This window comes from Nyctereutes procyonoides, unplaced genomic scaffold, assembly GCF_905146905.1.
Source record: "Nyctereutes procyonoides isolate TBG_1078 unplaced genomic scaffold, NYPRO_anot_genome, whole genome shotgun sequence".
Lineage (NCBI taxonomy): Eukaryota > Metazoa > Chordata > Mammalia > Carnivora > Canidae > Nyctereutes > Nyctereutes procyonoides.
This window is the reverse complement of record NW_026575031.1, coordinates 4,142,169-4,164,285: the sequence shown is the minus strand read 5'-3', so window position 1 is coordinate 4,164,285 and position 22,117 is coordinate 4,142,169. Positions and strand designations below refer to the sequence as shown.

Genomic DNA, 22,117 nt, shown 5'->3' with positions numbered 1-22,117 from the left:
ACTTATGGACGAAATGGTAACTGTGGAAAAATCTCTTGGCATCCTGACATCAGAATCCTGCATCCTGGCGAGATCACGATGATGCAACCTCCACCCACTCAGCAGGCACCCCAGGGCCCTCCAGTGGGGGCCATGCTTCCCAGAGCGGAGACAACAGCAGTGAACAAGGTAAAAGGTCAAGGATTTTCCTTGTACAAAGTAGATGTAACTAAAATAACTTCAGTATTTTGTGATATCGGCACATCTATCTCCCTGTAAACAGGAGAGGGGCAGGGTAGAGAGCTGGTACATATTTCCTCTCAACTTATATTACTTAAAAAAAAAGTCAAAGTGAGATGTCTAATCTTTAAGTAGACATTACAATAACAATTGATTAGTTCTGCCAATTCTTTTATAAATTTGGTTATCTACACTTTACTTCTGTGTGTGAGTAAATAGAATGACAGGCTTACTTTGCTGCTATTATGCACTAGTTGGAATTATTCTATAAGCAGGAGATTTTGTTTGCAATATTGACTATAGTACTTCTCTGTAATCAGGCAATGATGCCTCTAATGCACATAAAATGCCAAAATATGTTCCTATGAGCTCTAGAAGTACTGTGTGAATTTTATATGGAATTTTATCTTGGGAAGATGGATTTTTGAAGTTCTTAGATCATTTGTCTCCATTTCCATCAGCTGACATGGTGACTTTTGTCACAGATCCTGAAAGTTAGAATAATCAGAGGGCAAGGGGGATGTCAACTTCAGATGACAAGGAAGCTGAGCGTGATTTAGAATAAATTTTACCATTTAAAACTCATCTATTGCACAGAGAGCAATTATATATTGGTAGGGATGACTCTTCTATAACTAAAATGATAATTTAAAGGAGGATGCATTATTGAATGTGGGCCAGGAAAGTATATAGATTTTACTTTTTAATATTTTACATTAGATGGTGTCTGATCTCCTAGGTCTATTTCATCTCTATTATGACTGTGTTTATGGCCACAATATTTAAGCATTAGACAGTCTTCCAAGTGGAGGACAGTATAACAGCTTGAGCAGTAGTCATACATGCCATTTGAAAGAGGGTGGTTGATGTAGGGTGAGTGCCTTGACTCCTCCAAGTTTCTGGCCACAGATGTTGGATTCCTAGTATTCAAGAAGAGTATAGAAAGAAACTTCTCTTCTAGGATGTCATTAACTGTGAATAGGTCCAAATTAGAATCTGGGTTGTTTGCAACTGATAAAGAAATGAAAATCCTCAGGTGGTAAATTGTGGAAGAACTTGGGAATTATATCTATTTAGGCTAAAGACCTACTGTCTTTATTAGGCCAGTTAGATTGCACATGAGAAAATCAAACTGGAAGGTGTGTTGGAGATGGGGTGTACATAAATTCTTTGGATCTGCAGAGCAATGGCTTAATTGTGGTTTCATGTCATGGTGATGGACTTCTCTGTGCGGTTAAATCTGGAAAGCTTTGAACGACTCCACCTTCCCTACCACTTTTAACTGCTGTAGCACAAAGGGTGAAATGTATCTATTAATAAAAACAAAACACCCTAAACACTGGACAAAAGAGGGGGAAAAGAGAAGCAGACTTAATGGTCTAATGAGGCTATCTTCCAAAGACTTGTTGTGTGTGAGGCTCGCTTTGACCTTTCACTTTGCTCAGGAGCCCAGCGCTTCATTTTTCACATTCTTGCAATTACGTTAACGCTTCAAGCATTTCTGACTCCAAGTCAGCTAGCAACACCAGGCATAACTCAACACTGTGAGTTTTTCTCCTCTCTGTAGATTCATTAACAGGTCACGAAGGTCCCAACTGAAATTTAAAACTGACTGGTTCTGTTGGGTTGGTTGAGTTATGGCAGGGGAGATAGCAGGAAAGGACCAGAGAGAAGGGGAGGGGGAGAGAGAAGACCCTGGGGTTTGGAGCTTGGGAACAGTTACAGCAACAGGCAAGGCATGGAATTATAGTATTCTGGTTAGTTTAGTTTTGTTGTTTTTGGCCAGAAAAGGGAAAAGTTCTGAGCCGGATACCCTGGGTAAAAGCGAGGTACACAAACCTCTCTGTTGTGGGTAGCTGCACCCACTTATCCCATGTTGAAGGATGTGATCCCTGTAGGATTTTGTTCCTTTTATCCTATCTCCGTGGGATTAAAGAATGGACATGGTAGCTTATGTGTCCTGAGTATAGTGGGAAGTCAGTCATGTTATTGTATTAAAGTGTGAGGGACAAAAAAAAGTTACGATTCCTGTGAAATGGGGAATGTTCTGGCATGGAGAATTTCCTACCTGGCTTACCACATTAGTGGTTCCCAAGCACATGTTTTAGGGTATTCTGTTTGTTACAAGCAGACTAAATTTTCAAGGCCAGGCTTGGATGTATTTTGTCACACTCAGGCCTATATTAGTCTTCGAAACATGTATTTAAGTTATTTTGAAATTGGGCCCACTGAATTGTCCGGAGTAGCTTTCTGTGGGAAAGATTAATTATCTGCTTGAGGCAAAGTCAACAGAGTTATTGACTAAAATCACATATGCTTATCCTAGGTTAAATCTTAGGGTTGATGTAGAATGGAAAACCTAGGAGGGAAATTTATGTTCCTGGTATTAAATATATTATAATGTTTCACTGGAAACCAAGTTCATAGTTTAGAAAAGAGTTTTCTTGCGTATTCAGAATTTATTAGCACAACAGGCATATGGAAAACTGTAAAACGACTCAGTTTCAAAACAAATTATGATAAACAGAAAAAATAAGGATGAATTGTACTAAATACAATGTTTTCATACACATTTTAAATTAAACTTTAATAGCCATATGCTATAAAACAATACATGCATTTATGTTACTTTATATTTTTTTGTGAATATTTTTACTAACATGATTCATACACATCTTTATTTTGGAACCTAAAAATACCACATTTTATGACTTGATAGTGAAAGAGCTATAGTTACACAGGTGAAAGGTCATCTTTTCCTCTCTAGTGTTTGTGTGATGAACCAAATAGAGGGAAAAAAAAATCAAATTTTAAAAATATTGTAAGAAACAAACTTGGTAAAATGTAAAACCTGACTTTACTATATCTTTCAAACAGCACATGCCTAGCAGTAAACTATACAAATATGAACCAGATTTTCATTCACTCTGATTTCTTTTGCTAAAAGCAGCCAAAGGGAGGGAGTTTGTCTTGTTAGTCACATTAGAATGAAGAAGAAATCTGTTTTTTCAGGGATAGAATTAGGGTACAGACTGGGGACTCTGGGGCAGTAACTGGCCTTCTTTGTGTCTGGCTTCCCATCAGTAAAATGGGGTTTGATAATAAGGCTTGGGTTCCCTAATTCTGTACCTGCTGAGTCAAAAGCTGCTTTGTATTTCATTGTGTATTTTGCCAGAGTAAAGACTAGGAAGCAGCCCCCTTGTTCATAGAGCACTTTGAGAGCCTTAGATGAAAGGCACAATATATGTACAAAGTATTATTATTATTGATGGGTTTGTGTAACTCCCATTAACGCTGATGGGAGTTACGCATGTGAATTGGCAAGAGAATAGACCCCTCAGTGTTTAGAGCACATGAAATTTACATTTTTTCCAGTGCTGTAATTGAGATGTTGACAAATTGGAGAATATTGATGAGCCTTTGTTTTAAGTATTTCGTGCCAAGTTTGTTTTATTTTTCCGGGTTTGAACAATGGTATGGGTTCAGCAGCAATGAATAAAAAGGGTAGAGTAAAGATAACTTTGTATTTCAATATTTTGATGTGCCAATATGAAATAAATTGTCTTAGGCAAATGGAATATGCTGTTTTAATCATTAGCTATGCATGAAAGAAAAATTGATGTTGACATCTTTGCTGTAAAATCGTTGTAATGGGGCCTTCCTTACAATTCATTTTTGTAAAATTCATTTTGTACATTTTGCAGCAATTGAACAATCCCTGCACTGTGAATAGGCAGGATTCCCAGAAATACCGAGACAGTTGGCCCAGTAACTGCTGAGCTCACACTGAACACCACACGCACGTTAACCATACTGTTGCCAGACCAGTTTAACCTAAATACATTAGCATACTAGCATCTATATGTCTCTAATCCTTCAGGGCATGGGGCTCTACAAGCCAGCATAATTCCCCGGCCCTCTGTCACTGACCAAACCCTCCCACTGACGTCCTCAACGATGAGCCAGACCAATAGGACTATTATTCTATAGCTAGATATTTATTTATGTATTATGCAGTTCTTCACCAGTCACGGTGTCGAAATCTAAAAATAGCCCTTTATGTTGAATGTGTTTATAGGGAAGCAGGCATCTAAGAGAGTATTACGCTTTAATGAGTTTATAATGCGTACTATAGGTATGAAATAGGTTTCTCCCCCACCAGAATCTTCCAGTTAGACATTTAAAGGAGGGAGGAAAAACCTCCAACCGACCTACGGTGGGTCCTGATTCTGCTCTACTGGGATTTCTTATTCAGTCTAGGAAAACTCTGTCAATGGAATGTTTTCATAGTGGCGGCAATTTCTTTAAAATAACCCTAAATACAATATGACAGATGCCATCTGGCATAATCTTTTGCGAGTTGCTTTTAACTTTTATTTTTCCTAGAGCTAAGTTCATCCAAAACTGGTCACTCACTGTTATGATAAGTAAATGACATTTCTTTTTCTTCCTGTCTTCCTAATTGTATATCAAAGAAAAAAAAAATCTCTGAGAATGTAATTGATAATTGAACATTCCCATAGAAGAAGCTGTTGTATATAGAATATGTTGCATTTTTTTTACTCTGCTGCCCGCTCCCCTCCACCCACCCCACCCCGGCCATAAAGTCAAAAGAATACCATCCTTTAACCATCAGCAAACATCCAAATGATTTCTGTTGATTTTCTCACGACTTTTTAGAATAGTAACCATTAGAAATAAAATTAAACTCTTCTAATAAATAAACGCTCTAGGAGCATGTAATAGTGCCCATAAATGTTTAAAAGCTTTCTATAATTGCTGTTAATTTTGAGTCATTTCTTCCTATATGTATCAACTTACTTGAAAAACCCAGAGTTGAGAATTCTAGATTTTTTTTAACTTAGTCATGTAAAGGGATGTCTCGTGATGCCAGTTAGAGTTTAATTTAGAGTAGTAATTAAACTTGAATACTGCCTCATAAACAAAAGATAAACAATAAACCAGCCACGTTCCCTGCTGTTTCATAGCTTTCTTTCCCAGATGTTTTAGCCTGATAATTTTTACACAGTGAACTACCTAACATGGAGTTTTGTGGACAGAGGTCGAAAATGAGTTTTCTTTCTTTCTCTTTCTTTTTCCTTCCTTCCTTCCTTCCTTCCTTCCTTCCTTCCTTCCTTCCTTCCTTTCTCTCTTCCCCCTCCTTTTTCTTTTTCTTTTTTTTTTTTGGTAATCCATCTTCCCTCCAAAAAAGCAAAATGCAGAGGATTTTCCACTATATAGGCTTTACACAATTCTGATAAAATAAAAACTTAACGCAGATGTGCTTTTAAAAGATACCTCGAGTTCTTCTTGTATATTGGTTTTGCTGTTGTTTTTTTCTTCAAAACTTGTCGTGAACATCTTTTACACTTAGTGATGTAAAGAGGAACTTTTTTTTTTTTTAAATTAGAAGTCCAGTCTTGGTAGTAAGTTAGAGAATGCAGAGCTGGACGACGGCAATGTGTCTTCTCGCCCTTTCCCCTGTCCTCCTCCCCCATGGCCCGGGTTCCCTGATGGGCTCTGCTCCTCCTTGGGCCACAGGGCTTTCTGTGTCCAGTTCTGGACCCTTCCACTGCCAGCCATGCTCCTCCTGATTGTCAGGTACTAGTCTGCCGTTCAATGCAGAAGCCATGTTATTTTCACTGGGTGGGGTAATTACTGAAAGCTGAGAATAGCTGCTCTAAAGACACAGGGATACTTTCATGATCCCATTAGCATAAGAGTGGGTAAATTATTCATGCCAAGTGAGGATTCTATGGGGAAAAGTATAGTTAATGCACATAGTTTTTAAATGTATCCCTTTCTGCTCTGAGACTAAATTCTTGTTGGAATCAGTTCTCAGACATTTACGGGAAAGCTCTGGTGGCGTGTTAGATGCAGTTCATCTCTCTCTGTTTGCAGCGCTCTCAATAGAGACCATCTGGCAGAGATCCAGAAGGTGATTAAACAAAATGATCAGCTCTTGTTGCTGTGTTACATGTCCAATACTACGGATTAAAAAACATGACCCACGACAGTCACGCTAACGTCATGCGGCTCCCCCCTCCCCCTCCCCGCTCCGTATAAGAATTCAGATGGTCCACAAATGTGTGTGCCATCTTTGTGTCCTTATGGCCCATAATCATGAACAGGTTGTGCAAATGGCTCTTTCTGTAGCACTGTCTGTTCCAGCAGCAAAGAAGAATTTCATATTAATTGGGTCAGTCTAATATTCATATTGACATGGGGAAAATCACTAAAATTTATTCTTATAGCAGACAATGAATATGTGTGCTTTCTGCCATGAGGGAAGTGAAATCTGACAACTGGCTTGTGCAACTGATTAATTTTTCTTGAAACTGGAGAAAATCAAAGCATGAAAAACTGTCATTCCCTGAAAACAGTGCACAACCCTTTGTAACTACACAAAATGGATTGGGTGGGGGGCTTGCGGGGAGCTCGTGGAAATGAACTCTGGTTTTAATGCCATAATCAGGGATGAATTTACAGTGCCATTCAGAGGAGTCCTCCCTCCCCATAAACAAGCTGATAATCACAAGGAAGCTGACTTCCAATTAGCTTTTCCTTCCCTCGCACGGAGTCAGGGTGTTTATATGTCCTCCTTAAGCCTTGGTATGTCACTACCGAGTTGGTACATCTTGTGTCACATTCAGAAGTTTGGCAATAAAATATTTTATTATGAGGAAATCCTGTTAATAAGCAAGGTAATATTCAACCAATCATTTTACGATTGAGTTAGGGTAAAAATGCCAAGATTTGTGACTAAGGGACAGATGTATCTTATCTTTGGGGGTTTGCACCAAATGCCAAGTAGAAATATAAATTGAACAAACCAGACATTGTGAGGAAGTGATTGAAGAAATATTGAGATGAAATCTTGGAATGAACTGTATATGTATATTTATAACAATGCTGTGAATTGCTTACATGCCATATTTGCATAAGCCTGAACTCTGATTTTATTAAGGGGCAGTTTCATGTCTGTAGGTGAAGGCATTTAAAAAAACAGTATTATTATGAGGGGATTCAGAGATTATGCCTGACCATATAATATTGTGGGAATAGTCCTGTGACTAATACCGTCGGCTGAATTCGAGTGCACATAGCAAGAAAAGATGAAGAATAAGGCAGAAAGGAAAAAAAATCTTTAAAAAACCACTTTAAATCATCATTGGTTCTTGGCAGCTCCACTTTCTAAGAGAGGGCAAAACAGTAGGTTAGAAAGACAGTGAGGCATAGTTCTCAGGGAGGGGAAGTGAGGTTCCCCTTGAGTCAGTGCACTATGGCAGATGAAAGGGACTTGTATAGCCTTGGGGGTCTTAAGGCTATTATAGGGCAACTCATGCTCTGTTATCATGCTGATTTTTCAATTGATTTTTGGCTGAACAGTACTTGTCGAAGCCCTCCAGAGCCTCAAACACAGCCGTATGGTGCTATACATTGTAATACACGTGTTCTATTTTTCCCTTCATTGTCTTTACTTTGCTTCAGAAGAGTAGTCTATAATGATGCCATGTGGTTTTTCTCCCTCCCTCTTTCTTTCTTATTTCTACCCTCAGAGAGTTTCTTGAAATTCTTATTGTTTTTTTTTTTTTTTGGTGGGGGGTGGGAAGAGGGGAGGTGGGGTAGGCATGATTAGTGGGAGGATTCATCTTCCTATGTTGACATTTGTTTTTAATTTGGCCTTTAAAAATATTTTGATGTCACAGCAGACAATAATATAAAACATTTTCATCTACCAAATTTGTCCCTCTGTAGTTTTGAACCATTCACTCCCTTTCTGATGACCAGCAAGAAAACAACTATGAGACATCACTAAAATCCAGTTCCTCATTAGAATGAAAGGGAACCATTTTAGTATCCCTTCTTTATGCGGCACTGATGTCCCTTAGCTGGCTGAAAGGTGAGGTCTTGGAAACATAGAGAAAGTGTGTCCCTGCCTCTCCTCTGCCTAGGGAATTCTTACCAAGGAAAATCCAATTCTAATATCAGCTTCTCCAGGAAGCCTTCCTGATTGCCCAGGTGTGGGCCAATGTCCCCTTCTCTGCACTCCAGTAGCACTTTCTACTTCCATCACAGCATCTTTCACAGTTTGTGTTATACTTAGCTGGTTCCTGGTTTCCTCTCCCTGCTTTTCCATTTTAAGGATTATCATTTATTCAACCACCTAACAGTTGGACCTAGTAGGTCCACTTTTCAATCAATAAACAAATCCGCAGATTTGGTGTTTTTTTTCTTTTTTTTTTTTTTAGGGGGAGATATTAATCAAAACCTTGTTCTGGGATCCCTGGGTGGCGCAGCGGTTTAGCGCCTGCCTTTGGCCCAGGGCACGATCCTGGAGACCCGGGATCGAATCCCACGTCAGGCTCCCGGTGTATGGAGCCTGCTTCTCCCTCTGCCTGTGTCTCTGCCTCTCTCTCTCTCACTGTGTGCCTATCATAAATAAAAAAAAAACAAAAAAAAAAAACAAAAAAAAAACCTTGTTCTAATTGACTCTGCGATGTGCACTTGAAGATAAATGAGCTATTTTGAATATATTGATACATTTGATCAAACCCTTTTACATCCTTAAGAGATAGTAAAAATTGTTTTCTTTTACTAACAATTAGTTGTATACAACATTGACTTAGGTAAGTCAGTGGACCCTCGACTCAAACTTAGAATTCTTTTAGTTATTGGTAGGTTCTTAAATTTTTAGATTCTTATTCTAGGTAGTATTTTAAGATAATACTTAAAATAGAATTTGTCATATTCTTAATGTTATCTTCAATTACGCACATAGCATCAGAATTTGGAGATGGCATTTCCTCTCATTATGTTATTTATCTTTACAAAATAAGTGTATACCTAGGTCTTTCAACGAATGGCAAACCTAATAAGGGAAATTGCTTAATGTGGTGAATAGTTTCCCATGATTAAATCAGGGTCCATTTTGCTTGTACTCCTTGTTTAGGATGAGATTGACCTTGGGGGAAGTCACTGGTCTTCACACACAGGTAAAGAGTCTGGAAGTAATTCTTAAATTTTAGGCCCCACATGCTTTTGTTGATTTTCTACATATGTCGCCCAGTTTTTTCATAGCTTGCTTTTGAGCAAGTATAATTATATTGGATGATTTAAGGAAAACCTTGTCGTGAGTGCTTTTTTTCTGCTTGAGGTTCTGTCTAGAATCTTGGACTATGAGTCAAGAGGCCTGTGCACTAAGGTCAGGGTTATACTGAAAAGGGCAGTTTGGAGGTGGAGAGACATGGGCTCAAGTCCCAGTTTTACTCAGTATCTACTAGATTCAGTTTCTGCTTCTGCAAAGTGGGAGAAAAACTACTTCGCCTCAAGGTTGTCCTGGAGATTACATGAAGTGAGGTTCCATGCGTTAAGTGTATAACATTGGCTGGAAACTGTTATTGTTAGTTTCTTTATCCTTCCTGTCCCCCTGTCTCATGCTAACACTAATTAGCTCTGTGGCCTTGGATGAGCCTCTTAATGTTTTTGGACTTGTGCTCATCTGTAAAATAGGACTGAATTAAATGATCTTTTATTTCATTTTTTAATAGAAGTATAGTTGACGTACAATGTTAATTTAATTTCAGGTATACAACACAGTGAATGGTCAGTTATATACATTATATGATACTCACTTCAAGCTCCAGGAATCTAATGTTTACATTCATGGATCTTATTTTATATTTGTGTATCTTATCTTTAAACAGAGAGAGAGGCTGCAAAGTTTTGTTTGTAATTGGGGTGTAATGTGAGTATTTTTATTTCCTTGACTTTACAGACTAGGCATGATATGTAGTGAGATAATATTTTTTGTTTCTTGCTTTTGTTTACCAGGAGAGCTTTTTTTCTTCTCAGTTAGTCAAAAAAATAACTAGGCTTTAGAATTTATTTTCAGAGGATGGTGGAATGTTACAATTTAGAAGTAAGACACCTAAGATGTGGTATATATTAGATGACTATTCAGTCAGCTGTGAATGAGGTGTATTTTGTAAACACAAAGCAACTTTTCCATCATCCAATCAATTAGAACTACTCTGTTGGAATTTTTGTACTTCACAAATAGAATGATAAATGATAATCAGTACAGGGACCAAGACTGTACCCTCTCCTGAAATGTATTCCAGATCATTCCAAAAAGTCTAAATAATTTTTGGGAGAATTTTAAAGTTAAGTACATTCTACCGGGTTCTAATGATGTTTAGACTGATAATTTATACGAGACGTAGCTGATTACCCTCTAGTCAGAATATTTGCTGAAGCAAAACACTGATTCCCTCACCCTCACTACCAGCAAGAGATGTTACTGTTGTCTCAGAACCAAACATTCATTTTTTTTTAAGATTGAAGATTTACAAAAGTAGACTAGGAGTGTAAAATTTCATATTTCTTCTTCCAACTCACATTTGTAATAAATGCCATCCACTAAAATAAAACCTCCAAAATTTCTGTGTACAAAATGTGAATGATGAAGAAAAGTTGTTAAGTCAGAGATTATTGAAAGTCAAATCTACCTCACTGGTATTCTCCTGTGAGAGAGTGTTGTGCACAGGGGCTACTGTGTAGGTACACACACCTGTCTGGAGGCAGGAAGCTCTTGCACTCTCAAGACCTCTTCTGAATGTATGCTGCTTAAATTCACTGTACAGAGCTCTTCATCGAGCTAGGCCCTCTGGGAATGAAAATATGAAAATTACAAGGGTCCCTGGGCTGTCGGCAGAGAGGCAGAGCGTGGTGTAGAGAGAATGTCAGCTCTGGAAGGAGGTAGCTCTGAGGGTCGTCTCTGCCCTGCCACTTCTAAGCAGCTCTCTTCATCCAAGTGACTTTCTTCACCTGTGAAATGGGAATAATGATGAACTCACACGGTAGTTGCGAGTACTAAATGAACATTGGCTCTTTAAAGGTCAAAGTTGGTGAACCCAAAATTCACTTTCCTCCTTTCACATTTATTGCCTGTACAGTTAGTGCCAAGTGCTGTCCTAGCTGCTGGAGATACAAAGCAAGTAAGATGTGGCTCCTCTTCTCTTTATCCTCATTGGCAACTCAGAAATGTAAACAGATGAATGTCTATCCTTGTTCCCAGCATTGCATGAACATGGAAGTTGTAAGGCATTTCAGAAGAGGGAGTAATTAATTCTGTTGGAAGGACGTGTGGAAGGCCTCACAGAAATGGGGAGGTTTTAAAAGGTTTTGATGGCCTTCAGTGGGTGTTTCAGGAGAGCAAGGTAGGGAGGTTATGGGAACAGATGGAGCGGCCAGTTCTAAGTCCTGAAATGAGGAGCAACAGGACCTGTTCAGACTGACTGTTGCTGTTTTGTGTGAGTGAATGAATGCATGGTGACAAGGTGGCTGCAGAGGCCAGTAAGGGCGGTTAAGTGAAGATCCTTGTTTACCACACTAAGAAGTTTATACTTAATCCTGTGGAGCACTGTTTACAAAACTTTCCTAGCCTAAGTAGCTCCTGAGGGGCATGTAAATACACATTCCCAGACAGACCTCAGCTGTACAGAATTTAGGATCTCCACCGGGGGTCCTGGGAATCTGAATATTTAATCCATGCCCCAGGGTAACTGTGCTCTGGGAAGTGGGGAACCCATTAAAATAACTTCAGCAAGACAGAATTGCTTGCTGGTGAGATTTTCGTTTCTAAAGAACTCTTGTAGAATGAAGAGAATATGTTGGAGGGAAACAAGACTAAATATGGAGTAAGGGCACATGAGGGCTGAATTAAGGCAGTAGGAGATGGAAGGGAGAGGACGGATAGAGAGATGACATGTAGGACGGAGAGAAAGGGACAGAGTCCAAAATATGGTGCAGGCCTCTCCAGTGGTGGAGGCATCACAGTCTAGAGAGTCTTCTTTTTCCCTGCCATGAGTTTCAAAATATGGCCATCTATCAGCTGGTGGAGAAAAGGAGGAAGAATATTCCACATGTAAAGTTGTTGAAGTAGAAAAAAAAAAAAAGTTGTTGAAGTAGAAATTTGTGATGCATGTTAGGTGAATAATGATGCTTTGGGCACAAGGCACGTCCAGGCAGTATAGCATCGTGGCTAAACATGTGGCCTCTGGCATTGCCTGCCTGCCTTTAAATCCTCAGATCTGTGACCTGTCTTGGGTGAGTCTCTAATCTTCCACTTTGTATCCATGAAATGGGAATAATAAATAATATCTAAGAGATTTTGGCGGGGATACAGATGAAATGATACGATTTATGTAAAATGACAGTAATTTTATGCTTGGTTCATAGTTAAAAAAAACATTATATTTTTTATTTAGAAGTTGCTTTTGAAGTAGCTTTTTTTTTTTTTTTACTCCTGGAATAAATAACCAAATAATTAAATAATCAAATAAAAGCTGTGAACTGACCCTGTACTATTGCCATCATGACAAGGAACCTAAAAGTGAAATCCTGCATTCAGACCTAGGAAGCAGAAATTATGGTTATAAAGCTAAAGAACAGCTACTTGCCCGAAGCCGTCTTCCAGCCCCAGACTCCTCTAGTTGGAAGTAATTTCTTTCTTTTGAAGTCCCATTGCACGGTTTTTCTGAGTCTCTCTTCTGACAATCAGGTTTTCTCTGTGCGGTAGTAATTGGTTGCATGACTGATTTATTATCCTGTTTGACTGTAAGATTGTTGAGGACAGTTTTCATGTCTTAGGCATCTTCCCCTTCGGTTCCCACCCACCCTGCCCCCCACCCTGTCCCATTGTGCTATGATAACATAGGAGGCCTTCAATAATTGTTATTATTATTATTATTTTTTGAAAGGAGGATTGGGTCCATATTGTGAAGGACATTGAATAGCTGGCTGGGGAGTTTGTGCTTGATCTGGTAGGTAATAGGGACCTATTGAGGATTTTTGAATGGGGGTAGTGACATAATCGCCTTCCTTTTGAATGCCAATGACGAATTCTCCACTATGTCTTCCATAGTCAAAATAGCAGACCCAGATACTTGCCTGCAGTACTGTCTGTTTGAAAAAGTGGATATTCTTTGAAGAAGCAAATTTCAAATAGCTTTAAAAAAAAAAAAGCTTTGACACTCTCTCTAAAGTAATTTAATCACTTAAATTATTGTGATTTATAAGGTCTCATGTATATAACATCATTCTGGCAATGTATGCAGGGATGTATTTTTGTAAATTTTTTATAGCATTGTTACAATTATTAACAACAGGATTGAGTAAATCTATCTTCAATATTTGGAAAACCATCTCCAAGGATATTTAAATAGACATTACTAAAAAAAAAAAGAGAGAGGACTTTGCGGCTAGATACATTGAAAGCTGGAATAGAGCAGGGTTTCCTTTAGTATAGGAATTTCAGATCCTCTAATTTGCTAATGTGCATTTAAGTCCACATGGGGTAGAACACAGAGCTTCTCAGACTCACCCACTGAAACCCTTCTGTGCATCGTCTCTGGAGATCAATCTTACTTGGATCACATTCTGGAAAACAGTCTTCAACTGCTTCTTTCATTGAAGTACTTTCAGATAGGGTTTAATATCCTAGGGAGTCTTCCTGTATCTTGTATTTAAGAAGTAGATCAACATGGGCTCAGGATCAATTTTCAGTTGTAAAAGGCAGTTTCCTCTATGGTCAGCAGTATTGTGAGGTTCAGCTGCACCTGCACAAATGTTCTGTTAACCCAGCCATCGTTGTAGTTACACTGCATTGTATTAACCAAAAGCAATGTGCCAGGAAATATCTTCTGAGTATGTGATTCAGTGCAAGCGCTTTTGGTTACACCCTCAAACATTTATAAATGGGGATCCCAACAGAATCCTTTTATGAATTATTTTAATACTTAGTTTGATAATTAGCATATGACATACTTTTTTTCCTCAAAAGTAAACTTTTTTTTTTCTTTTTTAAAGTGGCCACCGAGTTGGAGGCTGGATGGTAAATCCATGGAGGGGGGAGGAGAGGAGGAGAGAAAACCATCTTTCCTCCTTTGGGAGTGAATGGCTTGGGCCCTGCTTGCTTCAGATGGTGAACTGTGGACTGAATATACTGTCCATTGGGAAATTTCTGGGACTCAGAGCTGCAAAACCCAACCTGCCTGCCTCTCATTGTTCTCGGATTTCTAGTTTAGCACACTGTTAGAACTGGTTGTCACTAGGCAGGTGTTGGATCTACTCAATACGTTTTCCCCATCTCTTCATTATTGTTGGAGGATGCTGGCAGACGTTTCATATTCGGATCATTCAGGAGATCCAGAATTTTTTTTCTTTTTTGGCACTCAAATGAAAGAAAGCTTTTGCCTTCATACAGTCTACTCCTGAGCATTGTGGCAAGATTAGCCACATGAATATGTCAGCCCCGTTGGGGCTGCAGGAGAGAGAATTAGTTTAGGTCACACCTTGGCTCTCCACCTTTGAAATGATCAAGAAGAAGCTAGTAGTACAACTAAGACTATCATTGCGGTGCGATGAGAAAAAGCCTGATTTTGTTTTGTTTGTAAAGGAGTTTTTCTACAAGATTTTGAACTTTTTTATAGCAATTAACTCAGAAAATTGCAACATTTCTAGAGGATGTCCTCTTTATTTTATGGAAAGAAACATGGACATATTTGGAGAGCCAATGATCTTTAATATCATTAGCTTACAAACCTGAGAATAAAAATAAAGGTTTGCTCCTCCTTATCCCTCCAGATTTTGATGCTTCTACATACATAAGCTATACATCCTAGCATATCAGCCACTGAATGGAGTTTTCTCCATGTTTCTTATTCTAAATGGAATTCTAGCTGCTTATTTTCTGCCAGTTTGAGTTGCTTTCAGCTGGCAAAAAAAGAAAAAAAAAAGGACCCTGGCTGAAAGAAAATGACACTGAAAAGTAACATGTCAGACTTTTTAAAAATTAGAGAAAAAAAATGGTATTCTTACACTTTGCTGTATTGCTCCATATGCTGGACATTTAAGTGCGAAATACCAGGGAAGCTTCCCATTGAATGTTGTCAGGGACTCTTTGAAACCTGCTGGTTTGTAGGTGGGTAGTGAAAGCCCTGAGTTCACGGACATCTTCTTGCTCCCCACCACCCCCACCCCTGGCATCACTCTAGAGACAATATTCTGTGAGTCTGGGATGTTTTAACTTTTTCATTTGCATGGATATTCTTTTTTCTTTTAAAGATTTTTATTTAGGGGCACCTGGGTGGCTCAGTTGATTAAGCTTTTGCCTTTGGCTCAGGTCATGACTCCAGGGTCCCAGGATCGAGCCCCACATTGGGCTTCCTGCTCAGAAAGGGTCCTGCTTCTCATTCTCCCTCTGTGCTCCCTGCCCCCCTGCCCCACTTGTGCTGTCTAGGTGAAATAATTAATTAATTAATTAATTAATTAAAAAATATTTAAATAGTAAATATTTTATTTATCTATTTGACAGAGAGAGAGAGAGAGAGCACAAGCAAGGGGAGTAGCAGGCAAAGGACCCAGGACTCTGGGATCATGACCTGAGCCAAAGGCAGCCGCTTAACTGACTGAGCCACCCAGGTGCCCCAATATACTTCTTTTTTAAATTTTTAAACTTTTTACTTGCTTAAACCCTTTGGCCTCTTTTTTAGTCATGTCATCTGATAACATTTGCTGAGTTTTTACAGTACCCTTGATGGCAGGAGGTCAGGAAAACAAAAGCTGAGAAATCAGTCTTGATTATGGAGGGTTGCTTGCCTACTGCTTGTTCGGTAGACCAGCTCTTGCTATTGCCCTCATCCTAGCTGTGTACTGTGTAGCCAGTGCCATGTACATAGTTTGTGATAAGTAGACATTGGTTGATAAATCATTGTTTCAATTTGACACCTGGTTAATAACTAATAATAGGTAGCAACTTAGTAGATGTTATTAGCATGGACTTAAGATTTAATTCCTCATTAGGAATAATAGCACCAAAAATTGTTGAATTTGTCAAAGCATCCGTCACCAAATCTGTGACACATTTCATTAGAATTGAGTAGGAGTTCAAGAAACCAGGTACAAGGTTATGACTGGAAATCCTGCCAGTGAGAAATGATAACCCAGAATTCAAAAGTTTATAACTTTGTAAGAGCATGGGATTAGACCTCGGTCTGAATCCTGCCTCCCACACACGGAGGGATCTTAGGTCTGAGCTTAATTTCCTCATTTGTAGAATGAGGATTGTCACACCTGAATAGAAATGATGTGAGAATTAAGTTGAGTAATGTATCTGAAGCTTTGGGTGGTAGGCCAGATGGGAATCATAATAATAATAACAATAATAATGATTTTTTAAAAAGATTTTATTTATTTATTCATGATTGACACAGAGAGAGAGGGAGGCAGAGACACAGGCAGAGGGAGAAGCAGGCTCCCTGTGGGAGCCTGATGTTAAGACTCAATCCTCGGACCCCAGTATCACACCCTGGGCTGAAGGTGGGCGCTAAACATCTGAGCCACCCAGTCATCCCAATAATGATTATTATTATTGTTAAGAGAAGAAGAAGGAGCATATGATCAATGACTCTTTATTACTTTGAGTCCATAACTTGAAATTTAAGCCTGTATCACTTTCTGTGAATTCTTACTTCAGGATACAGTACAATTTGATTTCTAAAATAAGTGAATAATAGCTTCAGGTACTTTGCTTCTCTATCTTCCCCTTGTACTGTCACACAGACATACAGAGACAGGGTTTACAGGGAAAGGAGCCTGAGGAAAGGGTAAAAAATCTAGGAGGATCATGAGGCCAAAATTCTCAGGTTCTTGTGTACCAAGCCTTGGGGCTAAGCCAGATGTTGTCCCACTCTCCTTTTTTCGCACTTTCAAATTTTTATTGTCAACCTAAAGGCCAGAATGGGGTGAGCTCAGCCTCCTGGAATCTAACTGTAGCTCTTTCAATTAGCTCCTCAAAAGCACAGAATGGGGGTGGCATGGTAAAGGCCCGAGGCTTCAGGCTCAGAATCCAGAGCAGGAGGCCTGAACAAGGTTCTGATCCTACCTTACCTGTAACCCAGATCCTTACCTCAGAAGTGAGTTTGGTGGAATGCATGAGGTGATAACATATACCTGGCATGTAATAACCATCCGTTTCAATGTTAGTCATTGATAATATTATCACCTCTTGAGGCTCTCGTGGATTTAGCTCCCATCTCTGTGTGATAAGGATGTTAAGGGACTCCTGGGCCTCTTTTTGCTCTACCGTGCTCTATTAATTTTTAAATAATATATCATTCAAAATCCAAATTGTATCTGCAGAGTGGTACCTTACATTTAGTGTTGTATTTCTGTTTGTTGATAGGTTCTTACATAAACTATCCTTTGATTCCCCCAGAATTTCTCAAGTTTACTTCCATTTTCTGAACAAGGTAACTTGGTCTGGGACAGGTTCAGTTACTTGCCTGCCACCAGGGCTAAAGGAAGCAGAAGAACTAAGACAGGCCATTTAATTTTTTTCATGTTCTTTACCTGAAAAGTGTGTTTTGCATGAAAAGGACCTTGGTTCATAAATGGTATAAAATTTAATGAAGGCACCTGACTGTCCTGAGAAAGTCATTAAACCCCCCATATCATCTCTCTAATCAAAAGGATACCACCCTTCTATTATTTCTTTATTACAACATTTTATTTTTATTTCCTCAACTTAAACTGGAACCTGAGCTCTCATATGCCACTTGTTAAAGATTTTAAATCAGTGATTTATGCTTTGAAAGAATAACTTCTTTTCCATCTTTTTTCCCCCATGTATGCTGGTCAGATCTATAGGAACACTCTTTGAATAGAAAAGAGAGAGGTCAGAAATTAAATTGGCACATTCTAAAAGCTCTGTCCTCTTCTTCTGCTTAGAAATGGCAAAGAAGACACGAGGTACTGAACCATAAAATGAGACTCCTATTCTTCTGAGACTTGCCAAAATTCTTATTTCATAATCACCAACCTCATATCTAAGTAAATAATACTTGCTTGCATTTTACTGTTTGCTATTTGCACCAAACATTATGGGGATAATAAGATTCCTACAACCTAAAGAAAATCTACCAGTTCCATCAGTAACATATTCAACTGGATCAAAAAATTGGAGAGGTAGTGAATATTTCATAGTGTGGGTTTTTAAAAGATACTTTTGTGTGTATAAAAAAGGCTTTCTTGAAGCTGTTCAATTTCCTTTTTAATTTGCTCACCAACACCACTTAATTACCCCTGCTACCTACTACAAGTGCTTAATAGATGGACTTAAAAAAAATTGAGTCAAAGTGATTTTGTCTTAGCTCTAAGTGGGCTTAGCATCTTGTTTTTATCTGGCTTTTAAATATTGAAGCAGTAAAATAAAACCACCCCCTTTCATTGAAAGGTCCTTCTGCAATATTCAAACCATAGTATCAGTCACATTATTCTTTATTCTTTGCTTTTATTGTTCAAATTCTTCAGAACTCCTGAATTACTTGAAAGTATCCTCAGCATTCTGAGAAAGTTATCTTCTCCCCACTGCAGAATAAAAAAGAACCAATCAGGGCTTCCTCTACTCTTTGGCAGTATTTTTTTTCTCTAAAGGATTTCTTGACACTCTCTTTAGTTCTCGACTTCCAGGGATATTCCTGACAAATCTCCAGAGACATATTTCAACGCCTATGGTAGTGTCAAAAGCATGAAGCCACCTGCCCAGGTGCTATGACTTCATGTGTGATTGCCTGAAGTACACTCCATAAAGTGTTTTAACTGTAGCTTGCCTAGGGGCTTCCAGAACTTATATTACGCATCTTCAAAAGGGTATACTTTGAATTGGGATCGTGTAAGTAGTTCTAATCTAGAGTTGACCAACTCTTGAAGACTTCTGAGCAACACTGGGTCATGAGTGATCATAGGAATAAGAATATTAAAGCATAATTTCAAAATCATGCAGTATCTCCTACCTTCTGTTCAGTGTTTTGTTTTTTATGCTTTTGTAAAGATCTAAAAAAGTGCATTGTAAATATCTACTTATCTTTGCATCTAACGTTTCAGTGAGAATTAGTTGCCTAAGAAATGATAGAAGACAATAGATAATTTATTCCCTCCTTAGAAATGTTGTACTTGGGGGAATCCCTGGGTGGCTCAGCAGTTTGGTGTCTGCCTTCCACCCAGGGCGTGATCCTGGAGTCCCAGGATCGAGTCCCACGTCGGGCTCCCTGCGTGGAGCCTGTTTCTTCCTCTGCTTCTCTCTCTCTGCCTCTCATGAATAAATAAATAAAATCTTTAAAAAAAAAAAAGAAAGAAAGAAATGTTGTACTTGTTTGTTGATTTTTACTCTGGATTGAGTTTAAAAAGAAGTTAATCCTGACTTTCTTAAACCTATAGAGTTTCAGGATTTCTTTCTTTTTTTTTTTTTTTTTGAGTTTCAGGATTTCTTAAAGGCAATAGCCTTTGATACTCCAATCCAATAAAAATTTTCCATGCGTAAGTAGTTTCCTGTACCCTCTCTTGCTCAAGTTCTGGGACAATGCTGATGGTGTCTACCCAGTTAACATTGAGAATTGAGTAATTATTCAATGGTTTTAATAATGAAAATAAAAATCTTTATTTCCCATACCAGTGAGAAATGAGAAAGAAATGAGCCTAAATTTGTTTTAATTTCTCAATTCACATAGCCTTTGTAAATGTGTCTTATTATATCATTTGCTGTGAGGATCCCTAATATGGCTTATAATGTCTCTTCTAAATTTTTATGTACACGATATAGATTTTATGTGTTTACAATTGTGGGTATTTACAGTATTACAAATTTATGATATATTTTCACACAATTACACAGATTTCTTATCCATATTACATGCTAAATATAGTATCTCTGTATTGGCAGTTTGTTTTCAGCCCTGAGAATAAGTAGATATGTACAAAGTCCTTAATTTCCTAGTCTTCACTTTATTTTGGTATACTATATGGAGATACAGATGGAGCATTTTTTCTCTCTTGATGTCTTATGTTTAGAAAAAATATTTTATTTTGGTTGAGATGCCATAACAAGTTATCACTGGACCTTAATGTCTTTATTCTTTGCTTTTATAGACTAAATATTCTCCTCAGAAATCATTGACTAACTCACCCTGGAGTCCCTTTGATCAAGTATTTCATATGTTGGATATTAACGAATTGTTTTGTTTCTTACCTTGACTGGTCCTAGTCTAAGAACTCTTTGAGTCAAGCAAGAGTTTTAACTCCATTCTTGCAACTCAACACTCACTGGCTGAAGACAACTCTTTACAGTAATTCATTTTTCATGGCCTCTTTAAAATGTGTCATGTGTTTACTAGGGAAGAGAAAAACTAATGTGATATGTAAGCTTATTTCTTTAAGAATTTTAAAGAGAGCTGTCTGGGATCTGATCATTATCTTTCCAGATGCCAGCTTTGCTTAGTAATACTAAATCTTTATTGTAGCCTGAAACTCAGTTCTTCTATTTGGTTATTGCCATTTTTGGACAACAAAAGAACTAGATCAAGGAAAAATACCTATGATACATCTATTCAAATATGGCAGCAGTAGCAGAATCGTTATAAGCTAATGTTTGACAACTACTTTATACCAGATACTGTGCTATTTACTATAATTTAATACTCATTACCTTGTGTAGGTTTTTCAGTTGGGAAAACAGGTTTAGAGAGTCTAAATAACTTTTCCTTTCCTTGAACATCTAGAAAGTGTGTCCATGCCAAGATTCTTTTTTTTTTTTTAAAGATTTTATTTATTTATTCACGAGAGACACACACACACAGAGGCAGAGGGAGAAAGCAGGCTCCACGCAGGGAGCCCAACGTGGGACTCGACCCTGGGTCTCCAGGACCACACCCTAGGCTGAAGGCAGCACTAAACCGCTGAGCGACCCAGGGATCCCTATGCCAAGATTCTAACTGAAGTCTCCCTGACCCCAAAACCAGGCACTTAATTACGTGGCCACAACCTGTCTACAAGAAGAGGTGTCGATTGTATCAGATACCTGTTATCAGCCCAGAAATTAGGGCTGGAGGTGTTTTATCCCATTCTGAAAATAGCAGAAATTTTCAAAATCTCAAATTGATATTTTCTGTCATATACCTAGATCTTTCCCTAATGTTGTTTGATGTATCATAGTGTGTAATCATGTTGGAGATTAAGTTCATTTCTATACATCTGTCCTATAAATTCTGATTTGGTGGCAGGTTCCTAGTGCCATGTATAATCTTGGAAAATTATAGATTGTTTATAGAATTGGCATCTTACCACATTTTCTGAAGGCTACTCAGGGCCCTACAACCTTTTCCTGATAATTATTTAAAGAGCCAGGTGACCAACCAAAGTTTTATAAGTCATTATCTTGATGAATAGGGTAATGATGAAAGTACAGAAGTCACCAGTTCCAAAATGTCTCATATATTCTGATAAACATATGGTTAGATCAGTTAAATTGAAACCTAGTGTTTAGTAGAAAATCAGTACAGCACATGATAGAATTAAATGGAGGAGCGTGTATTTGTATAATTTCTTCAAGGGCCCTTATATGTGGATTTCATACCACATAGCTGTTTTTACCTGGATAAAAGTAGACTTCGTGAAGGATCTGATTGGAATGTCTTCCACATAGTTGCAGAACACAGGTATTTGTTTTGATTTTAAATATTGCCCTATTCAGTTTTTATGCCCCTGGGACAAGACAAAATCATAGACAAAATAAAAATGTTTCAGTCTTCCATCTGAAAAGTAACCCCTTCTGATTCTTTGGCCACAACCTTGGTGTCTACTTTCCCTTCTGTGGTCTTCTATTTTGACAACTAAAGCTCTTTATTGATCTCTACTCCTCATTATTACAACTCTTGACATTGAAGAAGGGACATTCTCCCACAATTTTCCTGGCCTACTTTAACAATCCTACTTCTTCTCTAGGAAGATGAGTTAGATTATGTCCTATTGTAATGATACTTAGGTCCCTGCCATTCTTATG

The 22,117-nt window shown here is 38.3% G+C and overlaps 1 protein-coding gene across 1 annotated transcript in view; it reads left to right on the top strand.

The window, feature by feature from the left end:
- MEIS2 (Meis homeobox 2) overlaps positions 1-22,117 on the top strand; it is a 206,570-nt gene that overhangs the window by 16,547 nt on the left and 167,906 nt on the right. The window contains 1 exon segment of the mRNA XM_055316857.1: positions 54-168. Coding sequence (XP_055172832.1) covers positions 54-168 — 115 coding nt within the window.